This window comes from Ambystoma mexicanum, chromosome 9 (genome assembly GCF_040938575.1).
Source record: "Ambystoma mexicanum isolate Mex_15411 chromosome 9, UKY_AmexF1_1, whole genome shotgun sequence".
In the NCBI taxonomy this organism is placed as follows: domain Eukaryota; kingdom Metazoa; phylum Chordata; class Amphibia; order Caudata; family Ambystomatidae; genus Ambystoma; species Ambystoma mexicanum.
The window spans coordinates 230,246,344-230,259,175 of NC_090931.1; the positions used below are offsets into that span (position 1 = coordinate 230,246,344).

Consider the following 12,832-nt stretch of genomic DNA (forward strand, 5'->3'; position numbering starts at 1 on the left):
AGCTCTGACTCAGGAGCTCTGAATCAAATACAGCTATGTTACGGACAACGTCTTGTAAAAAAACAGAGTTTAGTCTAGCTAATTCTTATATTTCTTATTCGTACAAATAACATGACTAACCAAGGGCAGGTATGTCTAAATTTCACCTTTGCTCTGTGGTTGTCCTGCCTTTCCTGAATAACACCACCTTCTACCCAGTTGTCAAGCTAAGGGTGAGGTGGGGTGTTCTCCTTGGGTCCTACTCATGTCCCGGTGGACAACCAACAGGCATCTGTTGGACTGTTGCTTGGTGGTGCATATTGTAAGAAACCTAAGGGTACTTCCCCGGGTAGAGTGTAGGAATCCCTTATTCAGGTGGCCAGGACACGGTCATAGCTTTTGGATACAGTTCCTGGGAGTGGACCAGTGGGGTAGGGTCACCTGGGTAGGAGAACCCAGGGTTATGCTTGAAGGAATACGCTAGGTGAGACGCGGTACCATCATGGGAAGGATGGTGAGTGGAACAACATCCCTGAAGCTTTTATTAGCTATTCCCACTCATCATTCCTTCCACCTATTGAATCTTCCTTACCCAAAGGTAATGCCAACAATCCATTTGCATCTGGTAAACTTGATAAGAACCAAAACTCACAGAATCCCGCTTTTCATGGTCCCTATCCGAATACTCCCGGTCACTCTTCCCCTCATTCCTTTAATTATTATTTTCCAAACCCTACCATTCCTACAATTTCCCTTGTTTATTTTACAATAATAATCCTCGGCATTATTGTTAGTTTCAAAAACCCTACAAATCCTACCTTTCCGAGTTGCCTAACCACCTTCTTTCTTATGACACCTTTTCCTCATCCTACCGCGTAGGACCCTCAGGAACTCTAAACCTCTCTCTTTCCAATAAAAAACCCTTTTTTACACTGTGATAAAAACCGGACTGATGTTAAAATGGTTTAAATGACATGTCCAACCCAAGGGTCAGGCTGAGTAAGGCAATTAACTCAAAACCGCACACACCTGACGGCCCTTCCGTTTTCAAACCGGGATAAAAGGTGGAGCAAGAGAGCACAGTACAAGCAAGGCAGACAGCACAATGAGACGGCTATCCAGACCCGGCAGTTCAAGAGGAGGGGAAAGGCGGCAAACATCGAAAGGCTGACAAGGAAAGATACAACCTTGGCCTTTTCGACTCAAACCTACGAAAACCTCCACAGAAGGAATCGTAAGACTGAGGACAACAGTCTGATTGTGTTGCAGCAGATGCTGGCGGTACCCACAGCATGTCTACCCTGATTAGCAGGAGCGAGGGAAGCTCCTGCCGCCATGGTACCTGCCTTGACTCTAGTGAAGAAGAAAAGTCAAGCGGTTCATCACAGCCAATGAGTTGAAGGCGAAGCCGATAAGAACCGGGCTGTGGTTAATGAAAGTTGCAAAGTGGCAAGTTGAGCAGGGTAAAAAAAAAAAAAGGAAAGATGTAAAGGGGAGACCAGCTGCAGAGGGAATCAGTATGGGTGCCAGCTCGAGACCCTCTGGTCAATCCTCGTCTGAGTAAAACTACTGATACCAGAAGGCCATAGGAGACTGACCAAAACAGGTCAAAGTGGTCATACAGGAGGTCACGGAAAATCCATGTACAATCAAAAGACTTTGATCTGAAAATAGTTAATAAGCTTAAGGGAAGTGAATCCTGCATGGTGAAAGTAAAAGGAAACTGAATCACACCAATATTGAAGTTATTGAAACAGCAAGAGGGAACCCGAAGGAGGGATGCCAGTAAAGAGGAGCAAGTCTAAAGTCCCAAGAAACATTGTTTTGAGAGACGTGATCCTGATCGAGGGATGTCCATGATTAACTGTTGAGAAAGACATTGAAATAAGTGTGAGACAAAGAAGCCATAGTGAACCCGGTGGAGGGAGGCAGAAAAGATTGAGAAGGGTCTGCACTCACGAGAGTGAAATAATGACCCAACATTAAAGCAGTCGGCGAGAGTGAACCCGTCAGAGGGAGCCCGGAAACAAGGAGCAAGGCCCGTTTAAAAAGAGATTAAGATTTGTGAACGCAAGAAGCATTGCAAGACAAGGGGAAGGAAAGCGTCATTTGGGGTTATAGCCCCCCCTTCCCGAGGGAGATCCAGGGGTGGAAAGTCATCACCCAAAGTTCACAGAGAAAGGAACTGTCTTGTTAATTTGTTGAATACGTCTCAGGGGTCAGCGCCCTGAAGAGGGGTACCCAAGGGTGAAGCCATCACCCAAAGTGGTCGTAGAACAGAACTTTGTGTTTGTTTATTGTGGAATACAGCAGACGCTCGAGGGCAGAAGACTTATTGAAAAGAGACGTTACTATCGAAGAACCTGATAGCTGAAATTGTACTTAATGATCGCATAGCGAGACCTAGAGAATGTGCTGTGCCAGCTGGAGCTGAACTGTCAGCTTCTGCTGGAAAGGCTCGAGCGTGTGTTGTGCTCCAAAGTCCTGCCTTACCCTGTGCTCAAAACGTGGGGAAGGGAGGCCCAAGCTACAGCATCCGGACATATTGTTTAATAACACTTCTTACTTTTCTTAGAAACTTTCCCACACCCTTTTTGTATTAGTTGTAAGGTTTGGCAATAGGTTTCTTGGTATAGGGTCTTTATATTTGACACAAGGCCACCAGGACTGCCTTATTTTCATTTGAAGGTCAACGTTTGCTCCCATCTTAGATTTAGGTTTAGATTAGGTGTTTTTCCAAAATCCATACAGTTTAATAAACACCCTTGAACTGTGATCACTTCTGTCCGTCTTTTCTGTTGCCACCATGAGTTCCTTACAATATACAAAAGATATATTCCCGACAGGCTTGATAAAAAAAATCTTGTGAGGTATTTGCATAAGCGATTGTTTTACTCATGCTAATATGTAGCTCTGCTATCTATTTGAAAATGTAATTAATACATCCTCATAAGTCATACATTGAATGAAACAAATAATTTATTGGAATTCTGCATTAGCAAAATGTATAACTTCTAAATATAAAAAAGTTTTTAAACTGTCCCAAAGGAAAACACTCAAATACAAACAAATACACAGTCATTTAGTACTCAAAACAAATTGATAACTAATATACACATCCCAGGTCTACGTCCATGAGAGCACCTTATGCACATATTCTCATGTTGTTTCAATAGGGATGGCATAGATCTCAATGTTTTATAATTTACATTCAGTGCATCTACATGCCTGTGCATCTCTGTCATATTCATTGGTTGGCTAAGTCCCCCATTTTAATTTTGAAGGAATACTTTGAATTATTGTTTATAACATTTAATATTTTCCATAAATGCTCAGCCCAAAACATATCCGGTGCATGGCATACGTTTCGGCAGATTTGTAATGTAATCCACCTTCATCAGGACCCCAAGGATGAAAAGTACTTCTAGGTGTCAGAGCATAGTAATCTGTCCGGAGTCGACCATTTTAGGTACTTGCAGAATGCCGCCCTGCTCACTCCCCAAGTCGCATTGGCATAAACTGCACTCACGTATAAAGGACAGTGTTGTAGTCAACAAACTGTGGGTGCTTATCATCCAGATGGTGAATGGTAGGGTTGCACCTACTCATGCAGGGAAGAGGAGGAAACCGCAAGGTGGCTACTTCTATTGCACGTGGCACAGAAGTGTCTCTGATTGTCAATCAGAGACACGTCTGTGTCCAGTGCTGTGCATAACTGCCTTTGCTCTAGCACCTGCGTAACACATGGGTAAGGTCCCCTAATTGGTAGTTTGGATGTCGCTGTATTAAAAGACTTTCCAATGTTTAAAAATAATGTTATGTATTTTTAAACTATGATTAGTGAAGGTGTTGACGCACACTATTCTGTTGTCTAAGGGCTTTTTAGTGTGATCTTCTAGAAATGAGGCCCTATTATTATTGTATGCTCTTTTAGATGCTTTTCTTTACCATCTTTTTGGGATACAGAAAGTATTACAGCAATTTGGGGACTAGATACCTTTACGGGACATTACCAAGCCAAAACTATTAAAATAGATAAAGATACAAGCAAAAAGTGGTCACTTAAGACTTTTTCCAACTTTAACACCGACCACGTGATCTATATGATCACATGTCCCTGTGGATTAAAATACATAGTAAAAATTAACAGAAAGATAGAGACGCGAATAATAGAACACAGGAGCTGTCTAAAAACAAAATATTACAAGCTCGCATTGTTAAACATTTTATTGAAAAAAAACATGGCCATGATAAATTTAAATGGAGTGTGTTACTTGTAGTTAAAGGAGAAAATCAAAATGTAAGAAATAACAAATTATTTGAAAAAGAACAAGAATTAATCTACAGGACACAGTGATAAAAAAAGGACTTAACAAAGCCATAGAATGGCATTAGATAAAATCCAACTAATTCAATCTGCTCAAATGCCATTGTGCTGCACCACCTTTATTGCCCTTATGTACCTAATGTCAGACAATAAATAAAGACTCCTTTCTATCATCAAGATTAAATTATAGCGTTCTAGTGGAGTACGACTGTGCACTCTATAACCAATACGAGCCAATTAACCTTTGCTTGGTTTACTGTTCTATAGCCCAAAGAGTAACGCTTGTACTATGTACGCTTACTCCCACTCCCCTTATCCCTTAGAATAATGTTTACAGAGTGTCACCCAGAGTGAGGCTGACTCACTAACCTATAGATCAAAACTGCGGCATTCACTAGTAACTCTTTGCCGACTAAACCAGCTAGTAAAGTATCATTGGCATAGGACAATTTGACTCCATTTGCAGAGCTTTGTGCATAGCATCTGGAGACATCCAGTTATAGACATCTAACTTGGACTCTCGATCCTAGAGGAATAACAGTTTACTAGTGCATGGCATATGTACCCTTGTAGACGCAAGTGCTGGAGTGGATAATTTGCAAGCCATCCAGAAGAGTTTCCTAGTAATTGAAAATCTACTCTTGCGGCTGTACCCATGTACTATATCAGTTAAACCCTTATCTGTTAATAGTTTAACAGTCTAAGACTGTCAATAGTTAACTGAGCATTCATAGCTCATACTACTATATGTGCTTTTTCTAGCAACATTTCAGACAAATCAAAGCCGTAATTAAGCAATATGACCGATGAAGGCCCCGGGGCATTACCAGAGTTGGTAATGCCCCCGCTGCGAGGGTCATATTGCTATTAGTATCCCGGCCCGCAATATTTGCGTGACCGGGGTACTAAAAGCAATTTTTTTCTGTCCCGAAACGCTGCGGCGTTTCAGGACAGAAAAAAAGAAACGGCCAAGAAAATGGCCGCCGCCATGGAAAGGGAAAACGGAGTCCGTTTTCCCTTTCCATGGCGGTCATCGGGTGCGGACGCGCTGGGAACACATGTGTTCCCAGCGCGTCCGCTCCCAAAAAAGGTTCAAGAAAAAGGTAAGTGGGGTTGGGAGAGAAAAAATAAATAAAAATAAAAAAACGTACCTGCGTGCCCGACGGGGGACGAGGAAAGACCAAGCCGTGTGGAGGCGCGGAGCGGGGATGGCCCCGCTCCGAGTCTCCACACGGCTGGAGACTTCCCTCGTCCCCCGCCGGGGATGCAAAAAAGGATCAAGAAAAAGGTAAGTGGGGTTGGGAGGGTGGGAGTGGGAGGGGAAAAAATAAAAAATAAAAAAAATGTACCTGCGTCCCCAGCGGGGGACGATGAAAGCCCCCAGCCGTGTGGAGGCGCGGAGCGGGGATGGCCCTGCTCCGAGTCTCCACACGACTGGAGACTTCCCTCGTCCCCCGCCGCGGACGCAGAAACAAGAAGGTAAGTTGGGGGGCGGGTGGGAGGGAGGAGAGGGAAGGGAGAATACTTACCCGAGTCCCCGGCGGGGGGCGAAGGCAGCCTCTCAGCCGCGGGGAGGCCCCGCTTCGAGCCTCCCCATAGGCTGAGCGGTTGCCACGCCCCTCACCGGGGAAAAAGGCTGTGGAATCCCGATGGAGGGATTCCCGGCCGGGTATGGACCTGGCGAGAGCCAATCAGAATGCTTGTTTCATTCTGATTGTCTCTCGCCAGGGTACTAATAGCTTTTAAGAAGGGAAGCCTTTGCCTATTCTTCATCATAGTCAACATGACCAACAATATTTCTTCTGAAGAATGTTCAACAACTGACTAGAGAACAGAAACATGTTGAGCCATATCTTGTACAATTAACTGTATTAGATTTTGAATACATTGAGATATATAGTGTGATCTCCTAAGAGAACAAGAGCATTGCCTTGTCACTTTATTTATTCACAGTCATATTGAGTTCCAATAATAGGGAGTCACTAGACTATTGTTTTAGAATAGTTTTTAAGTGTATACATTGAATGATTTTGAATTGCGTTGTAATTAACTGTGTTGTTATAAATAGTGTTTAAAATAATACTGTTGTATTTTCTTAAACTAGAGTTGGATTCTGGTTGAACTGTTGATGTATCTATCTACCTTCATAACTACTTGATCCCTATTGTGACAACATGAGAATATGTATGCCCAAGGTGCTATCATGGACGTAGACCTGGGATGTGTATATTAGCTACCAATTTGTTTTGAGTACTAAATGACAATGTATTTGTTTGCATGTATTAGAGTGTTGCCCTTAGGGACAGTTTCAAAACCTTTTTATATTGAGTTGTTATATATTTTTCTAATGCGCAATTGATTCCAATAAATTCATTTTTTGATTAATTCAATATATGGAGATGTATTAAGTTTTCAAACACATAGCAGAGCTACATATTAGCGTGAGTAAAGCAATAGTTTACACAATATTCAAATACCTAAAAGTTTTTTGTTTTTGTTTTAATCAAGCCTGTTGGGTTTATACCTTGTGTAAATGCCTCAGTGTTCTCCAATTCCCAACAGTGATGGAGTTTTCTCTTATGTATACATGTTGCTTGGTGGTGCCCATTGAATTTCTAAAAACAAAAGTGCACAGGAAAAGTATGAGCATAGGGGTGACATTCAAGCTCCTCTCGATGCAGTCCAAGCCACAGCTTGCATGACAATCTCCGGTCTACCCCTGGCCCTGCCACCATTTCCTTCTGTCAACTGCCACTGTGCAATGCTTTCTTCTGCACTGCCTAGCTGGACTAGAGAGAAGATTGCAGTGAGTGTAAAGGTAAGTTATTGCATTCACACTTTAAATGTCTTCATTTGTTTGTGTGCATGCAAGAGTTTAAAATACGTGTGCATGCCAGGGAGCATGGGAATGTGTGTGTGTTTGTATGTAAGTGTATGGGTGACTGAATAGATGAGAGCGTGTGTGTCTTTGCAAGTGAGTGAGAATAATGCACACATCATTTTTGGACGAGATGGGCCGAATCATAATCATCAACTTAATTTACACTGCCAATGCCAGATTTACTGTGTTTGCAAAATCATGAAAGCCATTTAGAATGGGAATGCTGGTTTATTTTATGGGTGCAATGACAGCAAAGTGATTTATAAAGGGATGCTAGCATACATAGTGTACACAGCATCATGATGGGGATTTACTGCGTCAATGCTTGGTTACATTGTGGGCATGACATGAAACTGATTTACAGTGGGGATACTAGCATATATTGTGCATGTGGCAACATCAATGTGAATTGCAGTGGGACTGATGACATAGGACATGGGCACATGATCATGAAAGTGATATATAGGGATGACATTTTGTTTATGCATCAAAAAAGTGGTTTACAGTGAGAATGATGACATTTACTCTGGGTGCGGGATCATGAATGTGATTCCCAGTGCAACTGCTAGCATATATTGTGGGCACTATATCAAATCACTTGCAGTGTAAATGCTGGCCTATATTTGGGGTGCTGCATCATGAAAGTGATTTCCATCACCAATGCTGAAATATATTATGGAAATATCAAAGTGATTTAGACTGAGAATACTGGCATATATTGTGGGCACAGCCTCCTCAAAGCCATTTACAGTGGAAATGCTGCTGGATATATTGGGCAGAGCATCATGAAGTACATTGATTTACAGTGGCCATGCTGGCATACATTGTGGGGGTGCATCATTAAAGTGCTTTTCCGTGTTAATGCTGGAATATATATTGTAGACATAGGCATCATGAAAATATTTTAAAACCTCTTGTATACTCTTGGTGACCGAGCATCTCATGGATTTTCTCATGTACTGTCCAAAAAAACTGAGTATGAATTGTATGTCTTTTTATCCATTTTCTCATAGATTGTGCTGTAAGATACATCATTTCAACCAATTATTTGAAAACATTTCTCAGGGAAGAGCGCCCACAGTGTACAGCTTCCCTGCCAATGCTTGGTTATATGGGCTAATTAGGGTAAATATTAATGGCCCTCCACTAAAGATAGTCCCAGGCTGATAATAACCTTGATTCATTTAAAATGTTACTGCCCCTCAGAAGCGTCTCAACTCCTGGCACCAAAATCTAACTCTGCCGCTGCCTCACCCACTTGCAAACATAGCTATTTTATTCTTGGCTCCATAATCCCAAATTAACTGTTGCCTGCCATCTCTTCCACTAAAACCAGTCTATTACACAATACTGTATATGCATACCATTGAAAGGTAATACACTTTTAAAACACTAAATTCAACTGTGTCCACATTATGCTTCCAACATCCCACACACTATCAAACACGTAAATATAATCACACTATGCCTCTGCCACAAACAAATGAGTGTTTCACTTTTGTGCATGCATAATCCAGAAGAAGCTTTTCTGGACAATCTTGGCCTACGGAAATTACTCCCATTGCGGGTCACTGTTTCCAAATGTAGTTTATGTGGTTCTTCTGAAAACATGGAGTGTATTTCGAACTAAATAGGTGGACCCTAGAACTCCTATAATGGGCTTTCTTCCCAGACTTGTTATTGGGCTGGATGGGAAGAACTTCCTTTTCCACATGGGCATTGCCAGAGACCAGCTGTGTATTAAACAGACATTTTGATGGTGTGTCCATATTCCTGGACTTTCCAGATTTAAGGAGCAAGTCCCAGAAATGTTTGGCTAAAAGAGGAAGATTTTGTTTTTTGATTAGGCATTGTTATTCAGATTTAAATAAATATTACATTAAGCCACACCCACACAAACCCAAAAAAAACTTACTGTTACACTGAGAGACGTGAATCATTTCAAATGTTTTTTTTATTTCTGCACCAATGCTGGACCTTCAAACAAAGAAGTTAAAAAAATGTAAATGCATGCTCAATGTAAAGAAACAATCACTAATAATCAAAAACGAAAACAATTACAAACAAATAATTTCTCTGTGGGAAGAAAGATATATCTTCCAAACAATAGATTAGGTACCACCAAAACAAGTTCACCTGCGGTTGTGAATCTTGTTAAACCCCATGCTGCAATTTAAGGAGAGCCATTGGGGTTTCTTGAAGGTATGACTGGGAAATTCATACTGATGAACCACCTTTGGAATATTATTAGTCAGCCAGCTGGCCAATTGAAAGCTCCAGATGAGTCCTGGCAAGAAATTGAAAGGGGATTCCAACAGGTGAAGGAGAGTTTTGTCAAACACACAACTGGTCGCAGCATTTTGATATTCTGGACTATAGCTTCCTGTCACAGTGGCAGCTTGAGGAGTAACTGTATTGTGTGGTTGCTCCCTGGAAATGTTATTGTATTACAGACCCAGTACTATGCACAAAGGTTTAGGAGGCTCGCGTTAGCTAAGGTAACTGATAGTGGAAGAATGACTAAGGTGGCACAGGCATGCTCCTGTGATTACACATTGCTGAAATCTGTAGGAACATTATTTTTGCAACTGAGATGGTTTGAGAAGGAATTGAAGAGGGTGTGGGGGGAGGATTCCTAGAGAAACAGAAACCCCAATTAAATAAACCATTCTGGATCTACCATTGATAGAAGAGTGTGCCCTATGACAATTCAGAGCATAAAGTGGGCCTCACTTGCGAAATACTAAGCTGTGTTAGAATCTTTCATTTCTGGTGATTAAGACCCACTGTTCAGAACAACAATGGACATCATGTAAATAAAAATACATTTGTATGTGACCAACTGAACAGCAAACCTTCAATTTAAGTTTGCCACATTAATAAAAATCGCTGTGTGCCAAGCGAAAAGAAAGACTGTGGGTTAGCCAAAATGACATGTCTAATGGACAGTGGGACTGACTTCAAACACAGAGATTCAAAACAAAATTCCCACACTCCAAGCTTTACTCAGGCGTTCCCAGCTGATAAACATTTGCTTTGAAACTTTCAAGCCAAAGCCGAGAAGATAGAGAGAAAATACAATCTTTGCTGTATATCTTAGCTCAGCATGTAGGCTAGACAAAATTGATTGATAATTGTATTGCAGGCCTGAACCAACAGCCTAATCCACAGGCCTGAGCTCAGGGAAATGGAAAACTGAAACTACCTTTTGTCTATGTAAATTATGTGGTCACTGACTTTCATTGCAAATGTTATTTTATTTAATAATGTTGAGACCGAGAGACTTATGGGGTTGCGGACGATCTCATTTGAAAGCTAATTTTTTTGGCAATAGTATTAATGTGACATTCATTTTGATGGGGTTGACAGTTTTGTGTTACATTGAAAACGGCATTTCTAGGTGCCCTGTAAATGTACTGAATCTGAAAGTTGGGGAGCTAATGACTTATAAAATCAAATATCTGATTAGGAATGTTCATATGCCCAACTTTGTTTGTTTAATAAGTGCTAAAAACAATAATGCACCCGTGTTATTGCGTGCTGAAATGAAAGTGACCCCTACTGATTCATCTTGAGGAGGGGAATATTCATATTTATATATTATGGTATTTATCAGTAAGTTACTAAAATTTGCAATGTTGGGTCATGTTAAGAAAATGCAAATGATATAAGGTGTGTACCTCTTCACTTCTCTCCAATCACAGAACTCCCCTAGCGTTTCTGGAGGCAGGCGTTGGTTATTGGAAGGAGGAAGAGAGAATGATCCTCCAATTGGAAAGTTAGCATCAATAACTGGCACCTTCAAATTGTAATAATTGGAGGTGTGGCTGATACATAAAACATATTTGTAGACAGGGAGGATAAGGAGAAAAGCTGCCTAAAAAACCAACCCTGAAGGAGAGCTGCCATACATCTTCCAGGACTTGCCCTTAATCCACCTGGGGGTATCCTGAGACAGTTGCACGACATCTTGGAAGGAGAGTCCTTAACATTGAGAGGCCTTAAAACCTGCCTGGGAGAGAGAAATTGGGGGAACCCAACAGCTGACTAGGCCCTGATCCTTAAGGAGAAGCCAGATGAGGGATGAAAGCTGGTGACGATCCCTGACTGATGTGACCAGACCCTATGCTGTCCAGAGAGGAACCTGGCTGCCTTCCATGAGCACCTCAAAACAGAGGTCCCATGTAAGTAGAATTGATCCATTTGAAACCAAGTGTGTGGGGGGTCTGCATGCCTTAATATATTACCTTCATAGTGGGTGGGGGCATATTGTGTAGACCCTTACCATATTTGACTGTATATTAATTTAATTAACTCCCAAAAAGATTTACGCAGGGGGAGCTTAGAAGAGTTCGAAAAGTCCACTCTCTCGTCTAGCAGGAATAATATTATAGTCACAAAGTAATTGGGGTGTCCTAGCCACAAAACAAATTTCCCAATTGTCAACACTCCTTAACCAATGTATTTAAAGAAAGGAATGCCCTTGGCCCCTAACACAATTCCTCAACTATCCCCATTCCCTAGGCCTAGCCTTTAAACAGAAGGGTGCAGCATATCGCTAATGCCTGGGTCTTTGGTGCTGGGGGCGAGAAGTGCTTGGCAAAGAGAAATTAGTCAAATTTAATTTCAATTGAGCAATATACACTCTCTCCTGAGAGTAAGTGACCCTGCTAGTAGAACAATTTGAGATTATTTTCGGGGTGAAAAAGAAACTGGGTGCTATCTGCCACATGCATTTGTCCAAATCTGTGTTTAAAAAACTAACCATTTTAAAGTGTGCAGGGAATTAAACAATGTCATGTTAAAACTGTGCTTTGTTTTCACTCTAAACTTTATCAAGTATTATTTCCCTGATAATTGTTGAAGTTTGGTTGTGTGCCTCAGAGAAGGTGGTGTGTTTTATCTTTAAAGATTCATTGAACTTAAATATAAATACATATATGTTCTGCCTATACCCATGGTTGGTTCATGGATCATTCTTGGCACAGGAGGAGGGGTCCACTTGGATCTATACGAGTCACAGATATGGCATGTTGAATCCAAACAAAGGTGTGTTGTGGTCTTGTTTAATTGTGGGTGGGTGGACTCCCTATGTTCAACGTGGTAGCCCAATATATTGTTACAAAAGTGGGGGCTCGTCCGGGATTTTGCTTACTGTCTTTAGACTCATGACAAGTGCATTGTGACAGATTATTCATTCTGGTGTAATCGCAGTGAGGTGAACAGAAAGTTGGGTTTGCGCTGTTAAAGTACCACAAGAACTTGACCCCCGAGTTCCAGGGAGGTGCATAGCTGTTGAAAAATTAGATTATGTAGAGTGCCAAGGCAAAAAGAAGATTGATTAGAATCAATTTTTGATTTGGCATTGTGTGTGGCAATCAAGCAGGAAGAGGGTGATTTTGCCCCTGCTCAAAGAACGTATTACAAAATTGCAAAAAGCCATATTAAAAAATGACTACTGTAGAGGCGGGTGATGCAAAGAAACTTCTCCTTGCTAAGCTTTTCATTCGAGGAGAATGGAGTGAGGACGAAGCTGGGAGCTGTCAAACCAGAATGGTCCAGGAGGTTACATCAGTGAGCACTGACATTTGGCTGGAAGGTGGGATATTACATAAAGCATTAGAGGTATTTTACATGAACCCAAA

The 12,832-nt window shown here is 41.4% G+C and overlaps 1 protein-coding gene across 1 annotated transcript in view; it reads right to left on the bottom strand.

The window, feature by feature from the left end:
• LOC138487896 (NXPE family member 1-like) overlaps window positions 1-12,832 on the bottom strand; it is a 397,077-nt gene that overhangs the window by 153,999 nt on the left and 230,246 nt on the right. The window contains exon 4 of the mRNA XM_069614521.1: window positions 9,103-9,164. Within this exon, the coding sequence (XP_069470622.1) occupies window positions 9,103-9,164 (62 nt within the window). The remainder of the gene's footprint in view (window positions 1-9,102; window positions 9,165-12,832) is intronic.